This window comes from Syngnathoides biaculeatus, chromosome 19 (assembly GCF_019802595.1).
Source record: "Syngnathoides biaculeatus isolate LvHL_M chromosome 19, ASM1980259v1, whole genome shotgun sequence".
NCBI lineage: Eukaryota > Metazoa > Chordata > Actinopteri > Syngnathiformes > Syngnathidae > Syngnathoides > Syngnathoides biaculeatus.
In genome coordinates this window covers 2,308,271-2,329,654 of record NC_084658.1, presented here as the reverse complement: position 1 = coordinate 2,329,654, position 21,384 = coordinate 2,308,271, and the positions used below count along the sequence as shown (strand labels likewise).

The following is a 21,384-nucleotide window of genomic DNA, read 5'->3' as shown; positions in this document are numbered from 1 at the left end:
ACGTATTATGAGGGTCTGCTGGGAACGGCCGACAAATTCTCCTGTCAGAAGAAATTTCAACTCCCACCTCCGAAAGAACTTTTCTCATGTTCCGGGGTAGGTGGAGTCCAGACTTCCTCAAGGCTCTGGATGTTGTCGGGCTGTCCTGGTTGACATGCCTCTGCAACATCATGTGGTCATCGGGGACAGTGCATCTGGATTGGGAGATTGGGTTGTGGTCTCCCTTTTTAAGAAGGGGGACCATAGGGTGTGTTCCAACTATAAGGGATCACCCTGCTCAGCCTCCCTGGTAAGCTCTATTCCGAGATGCTGGGGACTAGGGACCGTCGGGAAGTCGAATCTGATTCAGGAGGAGCAATGTGGTTTGGACGGTTCTGGGTACTGTCTGGTTATGGCTCTCAGAAGAAGTACCAAGATTTGGCATCAATTTACAATGTGAAAATATATTTATGATTAAGCAAATGAAGCAAGTTATGACCAGCTTCTTCTTCTTTTCCTTTCTGCTTGTCCCGCCAGTGGTCACCACAGAGTGTCATCTTAGATGGATGCATATTTTTTGGCACACTTAAAAGGCGTATGCCTTTTCTGACACAACCCCTCTGCATTTAGCCAGGGAGAGAAGCTTACAGCACCTGGTATTCCTAGGCGGTGTCCCATCCAAATACTAACCAGGACCAAACCCGCTTAGCTTCCAATATCTGACGAGCTCGGGCGTTCTCAGGGTAGCATTGCCGTAAACCAAATTATGAGCAACTATTGCTCTCAAATTAACGTGACAGCTTTTTTAACATATTTCATTCCTTAAATCCTTATTAACATGAGTAAGAGCACTAGCTTACTAGGCTATATAATATTTTGTTGCATAGATGTGAAAAGTAAATGAACATACCTCAATGAAGCCTTGAATGACTACCAAGACGTTTTCGCCCATTTTGTCATCATAATACAGTCAGCGTGATCCAATCATCTTATCACCGCTATGGTAACTAGTGTATTTAGTCGCATTTGTCAATTCGTTACAAAATTCACAATTTGTTCGAACACTACAAGCAAAGTCAAGTGTCAACACTGATGAAGCACAAATGTGTGCATGAAATGTGCAAACATACTTCATGAGCACAAACCTGTGTATACGCACTGTTAGTGAATGATGACCAATGAGTAAAGGATATCTGCATTCAATTTTCATTCAGCTGTGGTGTGGGATTATTGTTCTGTTCCCTGTGTTTCAGGTAAACGCTATAATGTGGCTGATGTGTCTGCTGCTGTCTGCATGAGTTTTGGACTTATCTGGTTCACACTTGCTGACAGCAAAGTAGCACCCAACTTCAATTTCACAGGTAAGTACTGTCACTATCGTTCTAAACAGGGAAAATTGTAGTTATATATTCTGCATGTTTAAAATATTTGTTGATCTGCAGGGGTTCTCCTCATTTCCCTGGCACTGTGTGCTGATGCTGCTATTGGAAATGTACAGGAGAAAGCCATGAAACTTCATAATGGCTCCAATTCTGAAATGGTATTTAACCGGTTGTTTATTTCATATTATTTCTTTGAAATGGACAGTCTTATTTTAAATGTTGCTGTATTTGATTTTTTTTTTTTCCCCACAACTGGTGTCAGTTGTTTGTACTGACTACAACTATTTTGTCACAATGGGAGACTTTAACATTCATATTGATAGTAATAGAAAGGTTCGGAGGTTTTGCGGGGGCCTTCATGAATATGTTCTATGACCTTGTGTTGTCTCCGAGTGATATTAAAATGAGTTTGATGATTTGAAACCTGGCAGCAACTGGTGTGGGATGTGGGAGGAAACCAGAGTGCGCGGAGAAAACCTAAACAGTCACGGGGAGAATAAGCAAATAAGCAAAAAAACTCCAAACAGGCGGAGCCGGGATTCTTCCCGGGTCCTCAGAACTGTGAGGCCAGCATTTTACAGCCGCGCCACCGAAAAGCACAGGTTTACTTAAATATTTAATGATAAAACCTTTGATAATCTTTCCTGCGACAGTCGCCTAACCGTTGTCGGGAAACACAGGGGAGACACCTTGGTGGTGGGAACAATAATGGGACGAAGCACCGGTATGCTGCTCGGAAGGCTTTATTAGATCCTTTAAATCAGGGGTCTCAAACTGGTGGCCTGCGGGTCATTTGCAGCCCGTGAGATGATATTTTGTAGCCTCCACTTTAATATGAAAGTATAATGGTAATGCGGGAAGACATGAGGGAATTTGGGGTAAGAGAGGAAGATGCAGGAGATAGGCTAAGATGGAAAAAGATGACACGATGTGGCGAGCCCTAACGTGACAAGCCGAAAGGAAAAGAACAAGAAGAAGAATCTTTATCCGAGTTTCCATCACCTGAAAAACAACTCATTTCGGGGGCAGAGCCTCTGACGTTACTCAATGTGTACCGGCTATTGTGCGACTTACATGAGCACGGAGACTCGCTGGTTTCGAGAATTCCTCAGTGATTGAAAGCTAAAACCAATCCACAACAATGGTGAACATGTGTGTTGTTCAGTTATGTAGCAATTCGAATAATTCTGGTCACAGTGTGCATTATTTTCCCAAAGACCCAAGCCTCAGAAGACAATGAGTCAGCTTTGTGCAAACAAAGAGGGCTAATTTTTCCAAACCCGGTCAACACTGTCACATGCACTGAACAATTCACCTGAACCTGGACACGCTTCGACAAGCTTAGCCACCGCACACAAAGGACCAAAACTGCAAAGAGCTTTTGTTAAAAGACAAATTGCAGAGGTATGCTAATAATCTTTTATTTCCTGAAAATGTTAAACACTGTTTACATGGTTGAATGACAGAAGCACACTTTGTAATTAGCGAAAAATATTTTATAACCACAAATATTTTGACCATACGCAACTAGAAAAACATGATAATTTGTACAAATGGCGGCACAGTGAAGCAGCTGAATAGCGTTGCTCTCACAGTACTGAGAACCCGTGTTCATTCTCAGCCCTCCATGTGTGGAGTTTGCATGTTCTCTCCGTGCCTGTGTGGGCTTCCTCCCACGTCCTAAAAACATTAATTGGAAACTTTAAATTGCCCCTACAGCCGCACTCAAAATCACATTTGAGTGCGGCACTCAAAATCACATTTGAGTGCGGCACTCAAAATCACATTTGAGTGCGGCTGTTTGTCCCAATGTGCCCTGTAATTGGTTGGCAGTGTACCCTACCGCTTGCCTGTTGAAAGCTGGGATAGGCTCCAGCACTCCCGCGACCCTCGTAAGAATAAGTGGCTAAGAAAATAGATAATGGATACACACCTTTTATTTGTTTTTTATTTATTGATTTTGTTGCAGGTTTTTTTTTATTTAATAATATATTACATAACATTAAAACAAGCATTATTACATACTAGTCACTCACAGGATACCTGTTTGTAACTTGTCAAAAACAATTTGTGAACCATTAAATAGAATGAAATAAACCTATGCTTCCTCAATACATTCAACCATCCATCTATTTCCTTTGCCACTTATCCTCACAAGGGTTGCGGGGAGTGCTGGAGCCTATCCCAGCTGTCAACGGGTAGGAGGCAGGGGTACACCTTCAATTGGTCGCCAGCTAATCTCAGGGCACATGGAGACAGCCAACAGTCGCACTCACAATCACACCTTGGGGCAATTTAGAGTCACCAATCAATGCATGTTTATGGGATGTGTCAGGACATCGGAGAGCTTAGAGAAAACCTACGCAGGCACGGGGAGAACATGCAAACAAACAGGCAGGGCTATGATTGAACTGGCTAGGCCACCGTTTTATCAATACATTTTTTCTTATTTTATAAACTTTAAATCTTGTTTTTCTGCTAATTACAGATGTTACAGGAAGCATCTTCTGCACAAGAGGTTGACATCGAACCAGCAGATTCTGAATCTCCATCTTTGGTCCATTCCAAAAGTTGCCAGACTGAAGTGCCTATTCATGACGGAACACCTCTTTCCGACAGCTGAGAGAATACTGCAACAAGTATTTCAACCTCAGGTGTTCTCAAAGTACTCTTATTGAAAGAACAAATAATAATTCTGTGCTAATGTTATGCAACATATTTATACAAAATATAAGCATACAGTTCAATAAAAGTACTATGATTCTACTTCTGTGGTGTATGTTTACTTCATATACAAACGTATACATCAACGTTTAAACAAAGGGGGAAAAAAGATCAGGATGTAGACCATTTAAATCCTGCGTACTCTTGGCCTTCTGAATTAGGTAAGGTTTCACGAATCTTTGACACAGCAGCATGGAAGTAGCATGCGGTTATTTCTGTCAAAAATTTCCCAACACAACAAATTTCCAGAATGAGACTTTGTTTAAACAAGCATTGATTGGACAAATGCTGCTTTAAGTAGCGCGACACGGGGCAGCAGCTGCAAAGTGTTGGCCTCACAATTATGAGGACCCGGGTTCTACCCGTGTGGAGTTTGCACGTTCTCCTTTTGCCTGCGTGCGTTCTCGAGGATGTCCAGTCGAGATCTCCACTTCTTTCTGCATGATAACAGCTGGGATAGGCTCTAGCACCCCCAGCTTTTGCTCTCAAATTAACTTGTTACCATTTTAAATGGATTTCATTCATTGGAATCCTTATTTGTGAAAATTTACCAACTTAGACTGTGGACTACGTTATATTCTTTGTGTTTTGGTACAATAATAAACAAGCCTTGTACACGGAAAATAGTGACGCACATCGTACTGTTGATAGTTTATCTTACAAGCACAGGCAGATCCATCGCTCTGGACAATGAACGGCGGGGAAGTCGCGTCACTATTTGCTACATATACGGCATTTGCATATTTTTAAAAAAGGACCAAAAACTTTGTGTATACATTCAGGATCTCGAAGCCTTTACTATTTAGCAGTTTATGACTAACTAAACCAAACATGAACTTCACAAATGCTTACCAGTCTTTGTTTCCAACATGAGGCATATCCTTCTCCCTACATTCTTGGCACCTTTTTGGCCAGCCATTTCATCTCCATTCGAACGTGTGTGCTCTCTTAACTGGGCCAAATTGATAACCTTTAACGCCTTTATTAAGCTCGTATTCTTCACTGTCTTTGTGGGACCCTTCACAATAGTGTTCATCGCTCGAAATATCAGAACATTCATCGTTATTCTCACAATGTAGTCCAATGGTCACCATGTTGTCACCTTTAGTGACGTATCGGGTCTAGTCGTCTAATTCCCCCTGTGCTGTCGTCTTTTTCCGGTGGATCAAGCAATGTGCAATCATTTGTTGACGATAATCAAAAAATAAAATAGTTTCCTTCATAACGGATTTCAGATTTGAATTCTGAATAAAAAAAAAAAACTGTATATTACCAAAAAGGTGCATTGGGTGCTGGCATACACTTTAAACAGTACTCCTCCCTAATCACCCTCGCTAAACTTGTAAACTGCACAACTGCTCACGCTGTTTCCACACACCTGCAGTCCCATCTCTCTCTCTCTCTCTCTCTCTCTCTCTCTCTCTCTCTCTCTCCTCTCTCTCTCTCTCTCTCTCCTCTCTCTCTCTCTCTCTCTCTCTCTCTCTCTCTCTCTCTCTCTCTCTCTCTCTCTCTCTCTCTCTCACACACACACACACAGCAAAGGAGAGGCTCAAAGAGGCATTAAGTTCACTCATGTGCAACATTGCAATATGATGATCGTAATCACGGTCCTTGAAGAAGTACGCGTAGCCGTCCTCTTCCAAAAAAGCCCCTTTTCATCCATGTTAAAAACTTGCGCCCACCATCTCGGAAACTCTTGCTCCACGTAAAGACAAGCAGAACCATAGTGAGGCACATTTCTGAGGCTGTATATTAAAAAAAAAAAATTAAAACCAGCCTTTACTGGCCAAAAAGCATGCAACTTATCATGTCATCGTCATGGGGGAGAATCATTATGCAGGGGTCCAACAAGGAGAAAAGTGCCCTGTCGTAAGCCCTGGAGGACATCACAATAGGTCCCACGGTTCCCCTGCCCTTTGCTGCACAAAGTGGTTGGTTCCTCCTCCTGGACCCCAAAAAGGAAAAAGTGCACCCAAATAGGAGTCCATTCCTCCCGCTGGATCCCAAAAAGTATGAAAGTACTCCCACATAGGAGCCCATTCTTCCTGCTGGATCTCTAGAAGTATAAATGTGCACGCAAAGTCACCATCTCTTGGGCGCCGCGGAGGAAGCTTTTGCCAGGGCACAACGCTGACGTGGTATTGTAACTACAGAATCAAAAAATGTTATCGCTTTTAAAAAAAAAAAAAAGTTATCACAAATACAACACTAAGATACAGTACATATGCGAGACTGTCAATAACATGGACGAGACAATGTGCACAACAAGGAAATTGGTGGGACAAGGGAAATTGCTGTGTAAGGCTTTGATGATGTACGACCAATTAGCTTACGGGATAAAGCCACTCATGCTCTCATTGGTCGATGTCGCGCCGGAAACCAATCAATTTATTTCTTTATTTTTGCTTCATTGGTCAACATGTTCCATTGGGGCCTTGTTTCAATCCTCGTTGTATCAATGCGCCTCACGTAATATAGTACGTACTGTAAGCCAATCCAGCTTTTCATTTTTTTTGTTTTTTTTTGGGGGGGGACAATGCACTGAATCCGCAATAGGTGAAGCGCAAAGTAGAGAGGAATAACTGTAATCTTTGTCGCCACTATTTGAGTCTTGGATGTGGATGTTTTGTGTGTGTGTTTGTGTGCCCGTGGGTGTGTGTGTTTGTGTGCCCGTGGGTGTGTGCGCAATGTGTTTGCAGGTGCTGTACTCATACTCCATCGGGTTCGTGTACATATTGACAGGACTGTTCTGTGTGGGTGGACTGGGACCAGCTGTGGCTTTCTTCTCAGAGGTGAGTACACACATCTTTGCAATTTAATTGTAAAGCTAATGTGATGATAAAAGGTCATCATCAGGAATATGTACCGTAATTTCTTGTGTATAATACAATGTTTTTCCACCCAAAGTTGTAAAAAATCAGGAGTGCGGCTGATACACAGATATCAAGGAAATTGGAAAAAACTTGCACTTTTTTCTTTTGGCTTGTCCCTTTAGGGGTCGCCACAGCGTGTCATCTTGCACATTTTATAAAAGTATCCCGCCATCTCGAGGTTATGAAAAAGATGTACACTTTCATCCCAATATGCCACCACCACCTAGAACTAATGAGAAAGGTGTACTCTTGGACTCCAATATGCCATCACCACATTGAGGTTATGAAAGGTGTACAATTTCATTCTACAATTTCACCGCTACAGAAATCTTTATTGTGGCCTAATGTACCTAATAGCATTGAGAGATCTCAGTAACGAACTAAATACAGGGAGTCCTCGGGTTAAGACCATCTCGACCTAAGATGTTTCGACTTTACAACGCCCGTTCCCGTCCACCATTTTGTCTGGCTAATGCTTGTCAATGTTTGTGCCCCGGGAGTATCTTTACTTTTTTTGCCCGCCTTTTTCGACATTATCACCCCAAAGAAGAATGCTGTGTCTTTTCGCAATGCTTCTGCAGCGAAAAGAAAATCCATTACCATGGAAACAAAGCTCAAGATCATAAAACGATTGGAGAAAGGAGAGACACCAACACCACCAAAGATTCAGTGGTCGACCGCGGTGAGAATTATTTAAGACAAAGCCTGTATTTTAGCACATTGATGAAGGTTTCCGTTCCTTTGTTGGATACAATGATCATAAAACAAGGTTCTTTGATACTTGTCGAGATGGAGAGGATTGAGGACCAGGTTCAGAATAGCTAAGCACAGCCTCCCCTTCTTCTTCTCCATCCACCTCTCAGCAGTAATGCTAAGTACATCATCTTGTTTATTTCAATGTATTTGTTTTTTATATAAAGTATTTTGGGATAAGTTCTGACTTTAATGGTGGAATCAGACTTAAGTCGAAATTCAAGTTAAGTCGCTTTTCTAGGAACAGATCTGTTTTAGACTGAGGACTCCCTGAATTGTGGTTTTGACTATATCTGATTGGATATATGTACAAAGGTGCTGAGTAGTTTACATACATTGGCAGAATTTGGGATTTTTTTTTAACGAATGATGATTGAATAACAACCATCATTGATTATTATGAGATCTTTGCTCTTCCTCTCGCTCTTTTGCATGCCAACTCCATCCTCAGCACGCTTCTACCAATATACTCACTATCCCGGCTCTGGACATGTCCAAACTATCGAAGTCTGCTTTCTCGAACCTTGTTTCCAAATCATCCAACTTTGGCTATTTCTAATCCTATCCAACCTGCTCACTCCTAGCGAGAACCTCAACATCTTCATTTTTGCCACCTCCAGTTCTGCTTCCTGCTTCCTGTTGTCTCCAGTGCCACCATCTCTAATCCGTACAACATGGTCGGTTTATAAACTTTGCCCTCAACTTTATTCCTCTGAACAGCGCCTTTGTTTTTAAAAATGGGAACTAGAACACTTTTCCTCCATTCTTCAGGCACCTTTTCTTCTGCTAGTATTCTGTTGAATAAGTTCGTCAAAAACTCCACAGCCATCTCTCCAAATTGCTTCCATACCTCCAGCTGTATGTCATCAGGACCAACTGCCTTTCCATTTTTCATCCTTTGTAGTGCCTTTCTAACTTCCCCCTTAGTAATCATTGCCACTTCGTGGTCCTTCACACTTGCCTCTTCAACTCTTCCTTCTCTCTCATTTTCTTCATTCATCAACTTCTCAAAGTATTTTTTCCATCTATTTAGCACACTACTGGCACCAGTCAACACATTTCCATCTCTATCCTTAATCACCCTTACCTGCTGCACATCCTTCCCATCTCTCGCCCTCTGTCTGGCCAACCTGTAGAGATCCTTTTCTCCTTCTTTCGTGTCCAACCTGGTGTGCATGTCTTTATATGCCTCCTGTTTAGCCTTTGCCCTACGTCGCATCTCGATGTATTCCTTCCGCCTCTCCTCAGTCCTCTCAGTGTCCCACTTCTTCTTCGATAATCTCTTTCTTTGTATGACTCCCTGTATTTTGGGGTTCCACCACCAAGTCTCCGTCTCCCCTTTCCTACCAGAAGACACACCAAGTACTCTCCTGCCTGTCTCTCTGATTACCTTGGCTGTCGTAGTCCAGTCTTCCGGGAGCTTCTGCTGTCCATCGAGAGCCTGTCTCACCTCTTTCCGAAAAGCCACACAACATTTTTCCTTTCTCAGCTTCCACCACATGGTTCTCTGCTCTACCTTTGTCTTCTTAATCTTTCTACCCACTACCAGAGTCATCCTACACACCACCATCCTATGCTGTTGAGCTACACTCTCCCGTACCACTACTTCACAGTCAGTAATCTTCAGATTACATCGTCTGCACAAAATATAATCCACCTGCGTGCTTCTACCTCCGCTCTTGTAGGTCACGATATGTTCCTCCCTCTTCTGGAAATAAGTGTTCACTACAGCCATCTCCATCCTTTTTGCAAAGTCCACCACCATCTGTCCCTCAAAGTTCCTTTCCTGGATGATGTACTTACCCATCACTTCTTCGTTGGCCCTGTTTCCTCAACCAATATGTCCATTACAATCTGCACCAATCACAACTCTCTCGCTGTCTGGGATGCTCAGAACTACTTCATCTAGGTCCTTCCAGAATTTCTCTTTCAACTCTGGGTCACATCCCACCTGTAGGGCATAGCCGCTAACCGCATTATACATAACACCCTCAATTTCACATTTTAGTCTCATCACTCAATCTGATACTCTTTTCACCTCCAAGACATTCTTAGCCAGCTCTTCCTTTAAAATAACCCCTATTCCATTTCTCTTCCCATCTACTCCATGGTAGAATAATTTAAACCCTGCTCCCAAACTTCTAGCCTTACTACCTTTCCACCTGCTCTCTTGGATGCACAGAATATCAACCTTTCTCCTAATCATCATGTCAACCAACTCCTGAGCTTTTCCTGTCATAGTCCCAACATTCAAAGTCCCTACACTTAGTTGTAGGCTCTGTGCATTCCTCTTTTTCTTATGACGATAGATCCGGTTTCCTCCTCTTCTTTGTCTTCGACCCACAGTCGCTGAATTTCCACTGACGCCCTGCAGGTTAGCAGTGCCGGGGGCGAGCGTTGTTAACCCGGGCCACGACCGATCCGGTATGGGATTCTTTTGATGAACGCTCATATTTGTTTGGCACAGTTTTTACGCCGGATGCCCTTCCTGACGCAACCCTCAGCATGTGTTTGTGAACAGCAGTCTTCAACTCTGCCCACAGATTCTCGATTGGATTCAGGTCTGGAGTTTGACTTGGCCATTCTAACACCTTGATACGTTTGTTTGTGAGCCATTCCATTGTCGATTTGGCTTTATGGCTTTTGCCCTGTTGGAAGATAAATCTCCATCCCAGTCACAGTTCTTTTGCAGACTCCAACAGGTTTTCTTCCAAAATGGTCGTGTATTTGGCTCCTTTCATTTTCCCATATATTTTAACCATCTTCCCTGTCCCTGCTAAAGAAAAGCAGGCCCAAACCATGAAGCTGTCACCAACCATGTTTTACAGTGGGGATATGTGTTCAGGGTGATGAGCTGTGTTGCTTTTACGTCAAACATATCATTTTGGATTGTGGCCAAAAAGTTTAATTTTGGTTTCATCTGAGTAGAACACCTTCTTCCACATGTTTGGTGTGTGTCCCAGGTGACTTGTGGCAAACTTTAAATGAGACTTTTTATGGATATCTTTGAGAAAGGGCTTTCTTCTTGCCACTCTTCCATAAACGCCAGATTTCTGCAATGTACGATTGATTGTTGTCCGATGGACAGACTCTCCCACCTCAGCTTTAGATCTCTGCAGTTCATGCAGAGTGATCATTGGCCTCTTGGTTCCATCTCTGATCAGTCTTCTCCTTCGAGGTGCAACTTTAGAGGGAGAGCCGGGTCTTGGTAGATTTGCAGTGGTTTGATACTCCTTCCATTTCAATATGATTGCTTGCACAGTGCTCCTTGAAATGTTTCAACCTTGGCAAATCTTTTTGTATCCAAATCCGGTTTGAAACTTCTCCACAACAGTATCTCAGACTTTCCTGGTGTATCCCTTGGTCTTCATGATGCTCTCTGCACTTTAAACAGAACCCTGAGACCATCACAGAGCAGGTGCATTTGTACAGAGACTTGATTACACACAGGTGGATTCTATTTATCATCGGTCAACATTGGATCATTCAGAGATCTTCACAGAACGTCTGGAGTGAGTTTGCTGCACTGAAATTAAAGGGGCTGAATAATATTTGACGCCCCACTTTTCATTTTTTTATTTGTTAAAAAAGTATAAATTATCCAATAAATTTCATTCCACTTCACAATTGTCCCACTTATTGATTCTTCACAAAAAAATTAAAATTTTATATCTATATGTTTGAAGTCTGAAATGTGGAGAAAGGTTGAAAAGTTCAAGGGGGCCGAATACTTTCACAAGGTACTGTATTCTGATTTACTTCGGCTAATCGTCATTCCTCTCCTTTCCAGTGCATGCCTTCATCTTTCTAATTGTTCCTCCACCCGCTGTCTGCTTTCACTGCAAATCACAATGTCATCTGGGAACATCATGGTCCAAGGGGATTCCAGTCTATCCTCATCTGTCAGTCTATCCATTACTACAGCAAACAGGAAGAGGCTCAGAGCTGATCCCTGATGCAGTCCCACCTCTACCTTAAATTCTTCTGTCACACCTACACACCTCACCACTGCTCTGGTGTCCTCATACATGTCCTGTACTATTCTAACATATTTCCCAACCACACCAGACTTAAGCATGCAGTACCACAGTTCCTCTCTTGGTACTCTGTCATAGGCTTTCTCAAGATCCATGAAGACACAATGTAGCTCCTTCTGACCTTCTCTCTACTTTTTAATTCGCACCCTCAAGGCAAATAATGCATCTGTGGTACTCTTTCTAGGGATGAAACCATACTGTTGCTCGCAGATACTTACCTCTGTGGTGAGTCTAGCCTCCACTACTCTTTCCCATAACTTCATTGTGTGGCTCATCATCTTTATTCCTCTGTAGTTCACACAGCTCTACACATCGCCACTACCTTTGTCCGTCGTATTTTACTGTATTCCTTTCGCCTCTCCTCAGTCCTCTGTGTCCCACTACTTCTTCGCTAACTTCTTTCTTTGTATGACATCCTGTATTTTAGGGTCCCACCACCAAGTCTCCTTCTCCCCTTTCCTATCAGAAGACACACGAAGTACTCTCCTGCCCATCTCTCTGATCATCTTGGCTATTGTAATCCAATCTTCCGGAGCTCCTCCTGTCCATCGAGAGCCTGTCTCACTTCAAATCACAACTTTCTCTCTTTGGGATGCTCAGCACTACTTCATCTAGTACCTTCTAAAATTTCTCTTTCAATCCGAGGTCACATTTTACCTGTGGGGGGTAGCCGGTAATCATATTATATATAACACCCTCAATTTCAAATTTCAACCTCATCACTCAATCTGATATTCTTTTGACCTCCAAGACATTCTTAGCCAGCTCTTCTTTTTAAAGTAATTCCTACTCCATTTCTCTTCTCATCTACTCCATGGTGAAATAATTTGAACCCTGCCCCTAAACTTCTAGCCTTACTACCTTTCTACCTGCTCTATTGGATGCAAAGTATATAAACCATTCTCCTTATCATCATGTCATCCACCTCCTGAGCTTTTCCTGTCATAGTCCCAACATTCAAAGTCCTGGCACTGAGTTGTAGGCTCAGTGCATTCCTCTTCTTCTGCCGATGAATTCGCGTTCCTCCTCTTATTTGTCTTCAACCCACAGTAGCTGAATTTACGCCGATACCCTGCATGTTGACTGTGCCGGGCCGGGCGTTGTTAACCCGGGTCACGACCAATCTGGTATGTTAATCTTTCGATGAATGCTCATAATTTTTTGGTTGTTTTATGTCGGATGCCCTTCTTGACGCAACCCTCTGCATTTATCTGGGCTTGGGACCGGCCTACAGATTGCACTGGCTTGTATCCCCTTTAGGGCTGCATTAAATAAAGTCCTACTGAATAATTTTTAAAAAACAAAATACTCCATTAAATAAAGTACGTCTGAATAATTCTGAAAAAACAAAGTATCGATAGTGCTTTGTTTTGATCATATGGGTAGAACCAAAATCATGCATCGTCCAAATGTATTAAACAGAGGTAGAAGGGTTTTCAAGAATTTTGAGGTCAACTTTAGGATTGCGTGTTCTACATGGGTAGATATACACAAGAAAATGCACTATTGAACAAATATGAATCTGCTATTTTTAATTATAATCTCTTCAACTTCTCTTAGGACCCTGTGAAGACGTATGGCTATGCGTTCTTTTTCTCTCTTTCTGGTTTTTTGGGCATCTCTTTTGTGTTGGCTTTGATTAAGCTGTTTGATGCTCTGGTTGCAGTTACAGGTCAGTTTTCCAATATCTGGATATGATTTTAATTATTTTTAGTACAATTGCACTCAAAATACTATCTATTAAAAAGACAGATCAGAAAGTCTTAAATTGTTTGCTTGAAATTAAAATCAATATAAAATAACTCGTGCAACGATTGTTGCCAGGACAATGACTGTTTTTCTTTGCAGTGACTACAGGGCGGAAAGCCATGTCAATTGTATTTTCCTTCATGTTCTTCACCAAACCCTTCACTTTTCAGTAAGTACTGCCACCTTTACCCTTTGGACAGTGTTGTTCTGTTAAACTCTGTGACCACTGAACTCTGCTTTGACTAAGAAAACTTAGCTTTGCCTTCCCTGAACCTTATTTTCTGGTCTTCAATCCAATTGCTGTACCTTTATGTACAGCTCTCCACATCTATGACTCACTGGTGGACTTACTCATCGGCTCTGTCAAAAAGGTCATAATTCTTACTGCTAACATGATTTCGTTCCAACACAACACGAGTTTTCTTTCACAGTAACTGCAACTCATATTTTATGCTTACTGACTTTATTTTGGATTTGTTAGTCTTTAATGAGATCCAGTCTAATTAAAAACTAAAATAATTCTATGTATAGTGATAAAATCACAATCTCAAATCATCATGTTTGTATGTAGAACTACATTTTATCTTAGTATCATACCAACATGTTCAGAGTAGACAAAGTGTTACAAGTATAATTATTTTTGGTCAGTCATTTGCAGATGAATCCCTTAATGGAAAAAATTTCTTCCTTCAGTGAAGGAAAATATATTGTGCCGTGTAACACTTGAGTTCTTGCAAAAATACAAATACAAAAAAAATATAAACTGCCTGTTCCAGTTTGAAAGGTGACATTTGGGTCACTCTAGAATCTTAAACCTCTGTTGCCTCCTCCAACTTCTCCCCAACCCCTCCTCAGGTACATCTGGGGTGGCCTTCTGGTTGTCTTTGGCATCTTCTTGAATGTTTACAATAAAAACAGCGAGAGAATGAAGCTTCCCTCACTCAAGGACCTTAGGAGCTGGCTGCTGAATGAAAAGAAAGTCCGACTTCTTTCACACAATGTATGAGAGGTGTCCATTGGTGGATCCGATCACGGGCTTTGGGCTTCATACGATCAACATAGAGCAAAGGATGTGTGTTCTTTTTCCACCAATCAGCCTCACATGCCCAATGACTGTACTACAACACCTTATGGAATTTTGGGGCTTGCTCTAGCAGGAGACAACTGGGACAGAGTGAAACTGCCTCAAACTGAAAGGGTTGTTGGTATCAGAAGGAATAATTGTTGGTAGGCTGTTTTTGAATCCATATCAACAGTGTTGCCAACGTGGACACTGAAGACCAAAGCAGGAGGAAAGTTGTGTAGGAAGTTACCCCCACCTCAGCCCCATCTCAGTAGAACTATATTTTACATTAATTACTATTAATTACTACGTGCCAGAAAAAGTAGATTTATTTTAAAAGTTTTTCAACTATGAAGAATTTGCTCTTTGAATGTTTGCATCAAATATGATTTTGGAGTGTTCTATTCAAATACTACAATGTGCTATCATTATGTGTTTGGATGAACCATCTTTTTTTTTTTTTTAACAATAAAACAATCTCCGTATGTTGTATTGTTAGAACAAGTCTTTCCGTGACTTTGCACTCACCAAAGTATTAGGTGGTGTCAATGTCCTTAACTATTGAGACACTGACACAGTTCTCAACATTTTGTCTCTAAACCACCCAAGTAGTTTTGAAATGAAACAAAATGTTTCAAAGATTATGGAACTACATTTTTGTTCAAAAAGAAAAAAAAAATCATTTCCACCCAAACCACAACGAGACATCACACAATGCTGATGGAGGTGTTCAGCTCCTCTAACATGCTGAAGTTTTCAGTATTTGATTTGATACATTGGCACCTCTACTAGGGAAAATCTCTTATAACAAGAGATTCAGGTTACGAAAAGCCTCACCGAAAATTGTTCGTCTGTAGTTACGAAAGAAATTCAGGATACGAAAGGGGAAAAAATGCGGCTGGATTCCAACGAACGTAAACATCCTGTACTGTATCTTGGTTTGAAAGTGGCGCGATAGAGCTGCTCTCCATTGGCTACTGTCACAGCATCTTCCTGGCATCACATCCCTCCATTGGCTATGAGTGATGACTAAGTTTTTTTTCTTTTTTTTTGTTGGGTTGGTAAGTCAATCTTTTCCAGTGATGGACTTCCTGTATCTTCATCACCGAATCCATTGTCATATGCTTGCGCACACTCATACTATACAATTTCTTTCCGGATTTATTCATCTTTTTTCACCATGGGCCCCCAGAAATTGCCAATGCCAGTGAAAAGAACACAGTTGTTTTGTCCATCAAAACAAAACAAGAAATTGTCAAGAAGTATGAAAAAGACATGCATCCTTGTGGCTTCATGCTGCTATTGCGCCACAGGATTTTTAAAGGTTTGAAGTTGAGTTTGAACCTGAAGTTAAGGAAATTGTTTCGCTCGGAAAGGCTGAGGACATCAGCGAGTGCAGGAGCACACGATGATCTTTCCACGTCCAATAGCCCCACGTGGATCTTTCGACAGATGAGCTAAAGGAGCTGGGGACGATGCAACAGGCAATACACCAGCAGTTTGCGGCATAGAGGGGGGCCACTATTGTGTCAGCCAGAATAAAAGAAGTGTTGACAAAATTCCATGACATTTACGAATTATTTCAAAAGAATCATCCAGAAAATGTTACCTAGTCGAGCTATCGCTCCCTTGAATGACGTTTGCCTTGTAAATTTATGTAAGATTATTAAAAGCCGTCAAAGGCAAATGTCCTTGGATTGGTATTTCACGCAACATTGAAAGTTAATGTTTCTTTTGAATTTGCTGTTTGTTGAATTTATTAATTTTGGTGGAATTAAGTTAAGTGCGTGCCTCCACTTCTGTCCCTGACAATGCCTTTTTGTTCGCCATGCACACTTTGCATATTTGCTCAACGCCAAAGGTAGATGAACAAATGTTTTTCTTATTCTTTCCATTATGTACACTTTGCTTATTTTTAAGGTAAATGAACATAATTTTGTATTATTATCACTGTATTTGCTAGCGACTATAGTTATTCTTGTACTGGCTCAGCAGCCGGCGCACCTAAATGAGGTAGTAGAAGTAGTAATCATCGAATTTGTCCCATTACTTTTGGTCATTTAGAAAGTGGGAGGCTTATTTCAAAACTACTATAATTCCTACAGTCTTAAAAACCTGTTTTGGATGTAAAGTTCTGGAGTTTAGTAGTTCCCTGCTAAACTTTTTCTATAGAACATTTCTACAGCATTTCTATAGAAATATCTATGGAAATGCTGTAGAAATTCAATATAACTTGAGGACCCAAGTTCTATAGAACTGTTCTAATGAAATTGTACTCAAGTACTTTAAGACCATTGTTCTATAGAACTGTTTTCTGAAGACAGTTCTGTTCTAGAGAACTGTTCGAAAGAACTGAAACGACATTGCTTCTACTTTGTATTCGTAAATTGCATTAATGTGACAATCCCACATACATTCAATCATTGAGCCATTAAAACATCATAGATGATAGAAACCTTTATTATGCAGTGTGAAACCAGACTGTCTTTCAATCATACAGACAATTACAAACAGGTTATTCAGCTCACAGTAATACATGCATGTTTAACATTTAGAATAAATAACTTTTTTCTGTCATTTAGAACAAACCTTTCCTTAAATTATGTTACAAATAAAATAAAATATTCCACTATGTGAACTTTAACTATATGTCATATTTGCTGTCCATCTGGGTTCCTCCCGTCCTGTTTCCTGCCACTGCATCTGTCAGGCGCATATTTCAGTCATGACATGACTGCAGTTCATACATCACTCAGGGTCCCCTTGTGGTTTCTCAAGACACATTCTCAGTTCAAAATTAAGAGACTTGGTTATTATTACGTCTGGCAAACATTATAACTATCAGTTAGGAATCTATCCAATGCAAGAATCCATATTTTGTTCATAGAAAGGGCATTTGAAGGACCTCATTGTTCAGAAGTCTGCAAACAGCACACAAAATACATTCAATTGTATTAATAAATGCAATATCGTGTGAAAGTTAAAACAAGTACAAAATCTTCACCCGATTCTCAACTATATTACTGATAAAAAAAACATTCTGTACAAAATATATAATATTCAATTACCTCTTCAGGATCTGTTTGATATTTTACTTGAGGGTTACCAACATTTTCAATCAAAATCAAAAAGAATGGCAAAATTAGGAACTAGTTTGTTAAGTTAAACTCAACAACTTTTTCCATACTTAATCTGGTCTCCTGTCACCTTCTAATCAAGGACAACGAAGTCGGCCAGAGATTTTATCTGTTCAATGTCGATGTCCTCTTCTTGTGCTGCCCTATGGTCTTGATGCCTGACGGTGTCCCTTATCTTAGTAAGCAGCGTCAGCACTTTTTTTTTTTTTTGGAACCCTAAACAACAACACATGAACAATGCAAAATGCAAGACATCCCAAATTATACATTTATATAAAAATACAACATCAATGAATGACACTGTTGATATGTATGCAGTGACAGATTTAAATGAGACATGCCAATGGACCTTTCCAACTTGTCAATCACTTCTACAATAATAGCCAATTGGAAAGCCCCATTGTCTAGATTAGCTAGCTGGCTAGGTCAGCTAGCTGCACTCCTATCCAAAGAAGCTAACCATGAAAGCCGCCCGAAGGCGAAAACATGCCGGACTGACTGCTCTCTCGCACACTCCCCATGGCGAAAGACACACGTGCGCTTGCTCCAAATTGAGATGGCGGCTGGCTAGCTAGCTGGCTAGCCTCCCTGCAGCAGATGTTACACCATTCACAAGAGACTATGACTTCATTTTCTTCTCCTTCATTCAACTGCATCAGCATACAACTCACCACCACCTGCTGTCAGGCGAAACATGCAAACCTATCCCCATAGAGAAAAGTTGGAAATGTTGGTGTGGGTACCTCTGCAAATTTTAATACTCAATCTTGAGAAAAAAAAAAACAAGTCAGCTGTTTATTTTTGTTGGTCACGTTGGTACTCAAGATGTAATGGGAGGAAATCCAGGTGAGATGTTTTCACAACCTGCATCTTTAAAACTATGGAATCATGGTTCAAATCCGGATTTGGTAAGATGACTTCTCCTTGGTCTTTTGTTGGCCAATTGAATTGAATTGAATTCAACCAACTGGTTAAAGGTTTGTGAACGTAGTGCACTCTTCCACACAATGACAACTGGTTTCCGATTTTTCAAGATTTAGGCTTTATAATAGTGGGTTTGTCCTACATGATGAACTTGATACATCCACCAGCAGCCCGTGGGCACAAAAAAAATCAGCGCCGAGGAGAGGGAATGAGACATTGGCAGTGACAAAGTCCCATGTGAAGCGCTGACTCCCGAAACACAAGTCCACAGTCCTCATGCCATAAAAGCGGATAGGGGAGCCATGAGCAGACAGTAGGGGTGGCCCATGACTCCCGCCAGCGGCGTCTTCCGCAGTGGCCATCAGGACGCTCCTCTGGGCGCCGGTGTCGCAAAGTAATTTGCACCCGGAAAGGGTGTCCTTGACGAACACCAGCCGGCTCTTCGCGCCCACGCTCACAGCCGCTGCGAAGCGTGGGCTTTGGCGTTTCCCAACGCGTCGTAGTTGCAAGGGGCGCGGCACCTCTTCGCTTTCGCACCGAAACGGGCATGGAAGTAGCACAAGCCTGTGCCAGCACGGCCGTCGGTGGCGATGGGGCCCCTGCTGGATGCCACCCCCGCGGCCTATTTTGAAATCTCCATAGTCATGACAGTCTTTATATGTTGTCACAAATACTTGATGCATTTCATTATGTGACTTCAGAATGTGTATTAACTCTGTTGTTACTTGAAAATTGTTCTACAGAAATTATTTTGAGTACAAATTCTATAGAAATTTGAGATCAAGCTCAGTGCCACTTTCTGTTCTTCAAACCTTTCTGTGGAATTTCTACAGTAACATTTTGTTCTGTAGAAATTCACAGCCAAAGTTCTATACAAATTACAAATTCACATACAAATTCTATAGATTTCTATTGAAATGCTATAGAATATTTTTCGCAGGGTTAATATCTAATATGTAAGTATCGACACAAAATATGCGTACATGATACTTCTCACCTTTTTACGTGTTAATGGCTCAAAAATATTTCTAACTGGCAGCCTCATGACTACAATTTACATTTTTGATGAACCATGCCCATTTCACTCAGTGTGTTTGGATAAGATCAAGATTGGTGAGGATGTTTCAAGTTTGGAGGGATGGCGCCAAAAATTAAAAGAAGACAATTCAATACAACTGAAGTAAAGGATAACATAGGGTAGAGGCCAAAGGAAATGACTTTTTTTTAAGCATTTCCACTTGTCAAAGCAGCATTAAATGCATTGACATCAACAGTCTGCACCATGGATTAGGTGGAGACAGAGTTATTTTTTATCAAAGAGATTGTAATTTGTAATTTATAATACAAATTGTCATATCTAGATGAAAATATATGTTCAACTGTACCATAAAATATGTATCCTGTTAGATGTTTTTTTTTTCCAAAAATATGTCTTTTTGAATTAAAGTCGGCAAACTTTGACCTAGTTTTGAAAAATGACTCATTTCGGGGGCAGAGCCTCTGACATCACTCAAGGTGCACCGGTGTTGTGACGGAGACTCGCTGGTTTCGAGAATTCCTCAGTGATTGTTAAAATAAATCCATAACAATGGTCATCACGTGTGTGGTTCAGTTTTGTCGCAGTTCGAATAATTCTGGTCACAGTGTGCATTATTTTTCCAAAGACCCCAAGCCTCAGAAGAGAGTGGGTAAGCTTTGTGAAAACAAAGAGAGCTAATTTTTCCAAACCTGGTCAAGACTGTCACATGCAGTGAACATTTCACCTGAACCTGGACACGCTTCGACAAGCTTTTCAATACATGTCTCATATAAATTAATTAGCAGTTCTTCGCTTGCATAACATAGCTACGTGTGAATGATTGACACACTTGATCTGTGTTGAGCGATACTTTGCGAGGACCTGACTGCACAAACGTTTCTCTTTGTTCGCGGCTAGTGAGCTAAGCTAAACAGGACGAGCGAGTCCTAAAAGCCTTCGACGTGCACCGAGACACCAAGACTGAAAGAAGGATGTTTGAGGACAATAAAGTAGTGATTGTCGTACTCGGTCGGGTCTTACGTAGCTTCGGCACTAATTCAAGAATAATTATTGAGGGGAGCGCGTGACGTTACACAAAGAAAACGAGAGAAACAACTCTTAAATCAAGCCTCGCCTTCTTTTCCTTCATACAGCGGTTCACAAACGGCTATACATATAAACATACAGATTCTGCACACAAGTGTGATAGGTGACACGAAAATAGGAAACTGTCGATGACGAATTCGTCTTTGGGTTATAATATATTATATTATGTGGCTTCTCGGTCTTCCTCTGACTCCGGAAAGATCTCGCGCTAATATCGATGGTTTCTCCGTCGATATGCATGGAAATACCATTGAGATACCCCTCGCTGAAATACTTGAAGCCCTGTTGTCTGCTTTTCAATGATATTTCACTATTCGCTAAGAATGTGAGTGACAAATCAGATGGTAAATCGGACAATTTCGCTCTCGTCTTTTCTTCCTGCGCTGCCATTTTTGCTAATTGTTTGTCTGAGGTTAGCACACGTGGGGTGACGTAACTTCAGGAGGCGTGGTTAAGTGCCCTGTACGGAGGGGTCAATTGGTTGGCAACCAGCTCCAGGTGTATCCTACCTCTTGATAGGCTCCAGCACTCCCGCAACCCTCGTCAGAATAAGTGGCTAAGAAAATGGATAATGGATACAAACCTTTAGTTTTTTTATGTATTAATTTTGTTGCATGTTTTTTTTTTCATTTTACTAA

The 21,384-nt window shown here is 41.2% G+C and overlaps 2 protein-coding genes and 1 pseudogene across 2 annotated transcripts in view; 1 reads left to right on the top strand and 2 right to left on the bottom strand.

Moving 5' to 3' along the window:
• Nucleotides 1-17,120, top strand: part of slc35b3 (solute carrier family 35 member B3) — a 37,633-nt gene extending 20,513 nt beyond the window's left edge. Inside the window, exons 5-10 of the mRNA XM_061805545.1 lie at nucleotides 1,233-1,340; nucleotides 1,422-1,519; nucleotides 6,785-6,877; nucleotides 13,309-13,420; nucleotides 13,597-13,666; nucleotides 14,353-17,120. Of these exons, the coding sequence (XP_061661529.1) occupies nucleotides 1,233-1,340; nucleotides 1,422-1,519; nucleotides 6,785-6,877; nucleotides 13,309-13,420; nucleotides 13,597-13,666; nucleotides 14,353-14,503 (632 nt within the window). The 3' untranslated portion in view covers nucleotides 14,504-17,120. The remainder of the gene's footprint in view (nucleotides 1-1,232; nucleotides 1,341-1,421; nucleotides 1,520-6,784; nucleotides 6,878-13,308; nucleotides 13,421-13,596; nucleotides 13,667-14,352) is intronic.
• Nucleotides 621-739, bottom strand: LOC133493095 (5S ribosomal RNA; annotated as a pseudogene).
• Nucleotides 6,887-13,299, bottom strand: LOC133492816 (uncharacterized). Its single transcript, XM_061805544.1, has 2 exons — nucleotides 8,326-13,299; nucleotides 6,887-8,150 (listed from the first exon to the last, which is right to left on the bottom strand). The coding sequence occupies exons 1-2, from the start codon at nucleotides 9,516-9,518 to the stop codon at nucleotides 8,099-8,101; spliced, it is 1,245 nt and encodes a 414-aa protein (XP_061661528.1). The 5' UTR covers nucleotides 9,519-13,299; the 3' UTR covers nucleotides 6,887-8,098.
• Nucleotides 17,121-21,384: the final 4,264 nt, after the last annotated feature.